We start from the raw sequence: 3460 nt of genomic DNA on the forward strand, positions 1-3460 counted from the left end.
AAAAATGATGGTGAAATTATTAAATCAAATGGATGGTTCAGATTGTTTAGATTTATATTTTTCCTTGAGATTTCTTAATTTATCCTTAATTATATGATTAACCGTTAAATTTTCCGTTAAATATTCTCTTTTCCATTAATACTCCGTTAACTTTTAACTTACCCATTAATTTATATAAGAAAGGTCTTAGGTTCAAACCGCATCCAAAATCAAAGTTGGCATATTGTTGAATATATACTATGAATATGTTAGAGTATATTATTCAAAAGTAAGTACCCCACTTTATTACTCTTATTAAATTAATATTAAATAAAGGCTAAAGTGTCATCCCACACCATGAACCATTCCTGATTATTCATGCAGCACCATGATCTTCAATAATGGATATTTTGAGCCATAAACCAAAAAAAAGAAAAAATTCACGTAGCCAGTTTTGTAGGTTTTCCGATAACCCTGGCTCGATCAGGGTTATCCGTTATTGAAGATCATGGTGCGGCATGAATAATCAAGAATGATTCATAGTGCGAGATGACACTTTAGCCTTAAATAAATTAGTAGTTACAACAAAAAAGTAATACATATGCATTTCTTCGAATTACTAATTTAAATAAACAAATTCAACATTCAATTACATATGCATGAATATCTCCTATATAATCTTGCATTGATATACTTTTAAATACTTATTTAAAAATACATTGGACATTATCTCATTCGCGCAATGCGCGTGAAAAATTAGTAATATATATAAATATATTTCATTGTCAACTAGGTAGTCATGATATATTACTATGTGTCACTTAAGACTTACAAGTTATATAATAATGAGTTATTAAATATTACTCGTTGCTAGTTTGACTATAAACCTAGAAAATCACACCTTAATGGTTCGTGGTAATGTTGAGGACTTTAAAAGAAATCGATAAATAGTTATCGATATTGAATTAATACATTAATAGTTGATTAATAAATTAATTCAATATCAGATAGTTTTGGGCTTTTAAAGGTTAGCACCTTTGGGCGCAAACCAGATTATATAAATAGCCTTACCCTTTTCTTAAATAAAAGAAGTGAAAAGGGAGATTTTAGCCAAAAAAAAAAAAAAAAAAAAAGAGTTTTCACGTAAAATCACTGGGAGTTCTTGTATGCTCAGCCAGTGGACGGATTAGAGGCCGTATAATTGGATGGTTTAGGATTTGCATCTGTCAAAGCATGCTTCAAGGGTAAAACATTATAACTCTCTCTTTATACGTAGAATCTAGAAAAAGCGATTGATGTTTCCGGTGCGTGTATGTTTAACTAACACCAACTACTGTCTAGAGGTCAAAAGTTCATCTTATAGGTTTTGCACTTTGGACTTACTACTTATAGAGAGAGGAGTGGTCCAGTCTCAAAACTTAACAACTTGATTTAACAAAATAATATGGTAGATGCTTGAAGTAATAGGGTGATTATCAGTATTTTAATGGCTAAGTGAGCAATGTGATGTAGTGATCATGCCTTTGAGTGCAGATACTAAGGGTTTGTTTACCAACAGAAAATTGTTTTCTGTTTTCTGTTTTCTATTTTCAATCTCTGTTTTTCATTTTCTGTTTTCAATTTTTCAGTTTTGAAAACTTGTTTACTAGTACTGATTTTCGGAATTCATTTTCCACTTAGTTAATTATATACTTTATATATATACACACACAAAATTAAAATAAATAAAACGACTAGCAATTAATTAAGAGTAAGTTATAAAACGACTAGCAATTAATTAAGACTAAGTTATGTCATGATAAAATGTTATTACAAAACATTACAAATAAAATGGAGTACATCATCAATTATTATAATTTGCCCATATTGCATTCGCAATGTCTTCACGCACTTGTAGCATTTGATGTTGTTGACTCATATCTAATTGTACGGTATCATTTCCAAGTCCACTAGTGCTTCCACCATCATTTCCAACTCCACTAGTGCTTCCACCATCATCATCCAAAATCATATCTTGCATGCCGTACATGCTAGCTAATTGATCATCCATATCTTTCAATCGTATGAAATTGTGTAATGCACAACATGCAATAGGGATTTGGCTTTGTCTAACCAATGGGTAAGCGTTAATGGACTTTAGAATTGGAAATCTCGCCTTTAAAAGTCCAAAGCATCTCTCAATCACATTCCGCAATGATGAGTGTCGATAATTAAATAGAGCTTGCTTATTTCGTATTTGTCCTTGGCCACGAAACTCATTCAAGTGATAGGCTTCCCCACGGTATGGTGCCAAAAAACCAGGTACATTTGGGTAACCAGCATCAACAACGTAGTAATGACCTATTAATTCAAGAAATTGACTATACTTAAAGAAGTACTATTAAATTGATTTAAATTAAATTTGAATACGCTAAATTAATGAATACGCTAAGTTAATAAATAATTTTAATTAAGTTTAATCGAATGTTCTAACCTTCGGGTGGCAGGGGAAACCCAATTTCAGGCTTTGAAAGTGCATCTAAGAATATGCGAGAATCATTTGCACTTCCTTCCCAACCCGCAAATACGAATGTAAACATCATGTCATGCGAGCAAACCGCCATGACATTTTGAGTCACCATTCCTCCTTTTCTACCTCGAAATGTAGTTTGCCTTGATGTAGGTGCCCAAGCTGCCACATGCGTTCCGTCTATAGCACGTAGACATTTCTATCACCAAGAATGTAATATTATTACATAATTTACATAGATAACTACACTAATTTTATTATAATTTTGTACAACTACCAATCATACCTCAAAATATGGATACCATTTTGGATTTCCCAATATTTCTGGTTGCACTGGTCCTCTATTAACTGGCTTTATTATTTCGCGCCCCAACCGTACAAGTGCACGTACCACACGCTTCGCACAATTATGTACCGTTCTAGTAGAATGTTGAAACCGCTTAGAAATCACACGGTGTGTTAATCTATGCGTGAGAACTAAGAGACTCATTGCTAATTGTTCCTCCACTTGAACATGTCTTGTATCTTTTAACATTTCCAAGCCCTTCAGTGTCTCACATAGACTTTTGAACACACGTGGCACCATCCTAAAGGATTCATAGCACCTAGCACTATTTCCGTTCAAAACTTCAGTTATATAATCCTTACCTGAAAGGATTGAGGTTTTACATGGAGTCCTCTCTATGTCATCCATCAATACGCATGCAGCAATAATCATAAGTATCGCTGCGTAATCATCATCATCACTGTCACTATCGCTATTAGAACTAGAAAAACATTGTTGTGACATGTTCCCTGCAATATAAAGTGTAACAGACAATTGTAAAAAAAAAATTAGCCAATTGTAAAAAAAATTTAGCCAAAGATTAATTAAGACAAACTGTTATATTAATAAAAAAGTTGGGTCACATACAACAAAGTCTACTCAAAGTCCAACTAGATTAAGCTAGCAGTTAACAACAACAGCAGTAA

The 3460-nt window shown here is 32.7% G+C and overlaps 1 protein-coding gene across 1 annotated transcript; it reads right to left on the minus strand.

The window, feature by feature from the left end:
- Window positions 1-1747: 1747 nt before the first annotated feature.
- Window positions 1748-3126, minus strand: LOC116022779. The gene is made up of 3 exons (XM_031263647.1): window positions 2775-3126; window positions 2453-2687; window positions 1748-2319 (listed from the first exon to the last, which is right to left on the minus strand). Exons 1-3 carry the CDS (start codon window positions 3072-3074, stop codon window positions 1823-1825), a joined length of 1032 nt encoding a protein of 343 aa, XP_031119507.1. The 5' UTR covers window positions 3075-3126; the 3' UTR covers window positions 1748-1822.
- Window positions 3127-3460: the final 334 nt, after the last annotated feature.

This window comes from Ipomoea triloba, chromosome 6, assembly GCF_003576645.1.
Source record: "Ipomoea triloba cultivar NCNSP0323 chromosome 6, ASM357664v1".
NCBI lineage: Eukaryota > Viridiplantae > Streptophyta > Magnoliopsida > Solanales > Convolvulaceae > Ipomoea > Ipomoea triloba.

Coding starts and splice junctions, on each gene's coding strand:
- LOC116022779 (XM_031263647.1), bottom strand. CDS start 3,074: ATGGTGCCACGTGTGTTCAAAAGTCTATGTGAGACACTGAAGGGCTTG. Junction 2,688..2,774: donor AATGGTATCCATATTTTGAG/GTATGATTGGTA, acceptor TCTTGGTGATAG/AAATGTCTACGTGCTATAGA. Junction 2,320..2,452: donor GTTTCCCCTGCCACCCGAAG/GTTAGAACATTC, acceptor TTGAATTAATAG/GTCATTACTACGTTGTTGAT.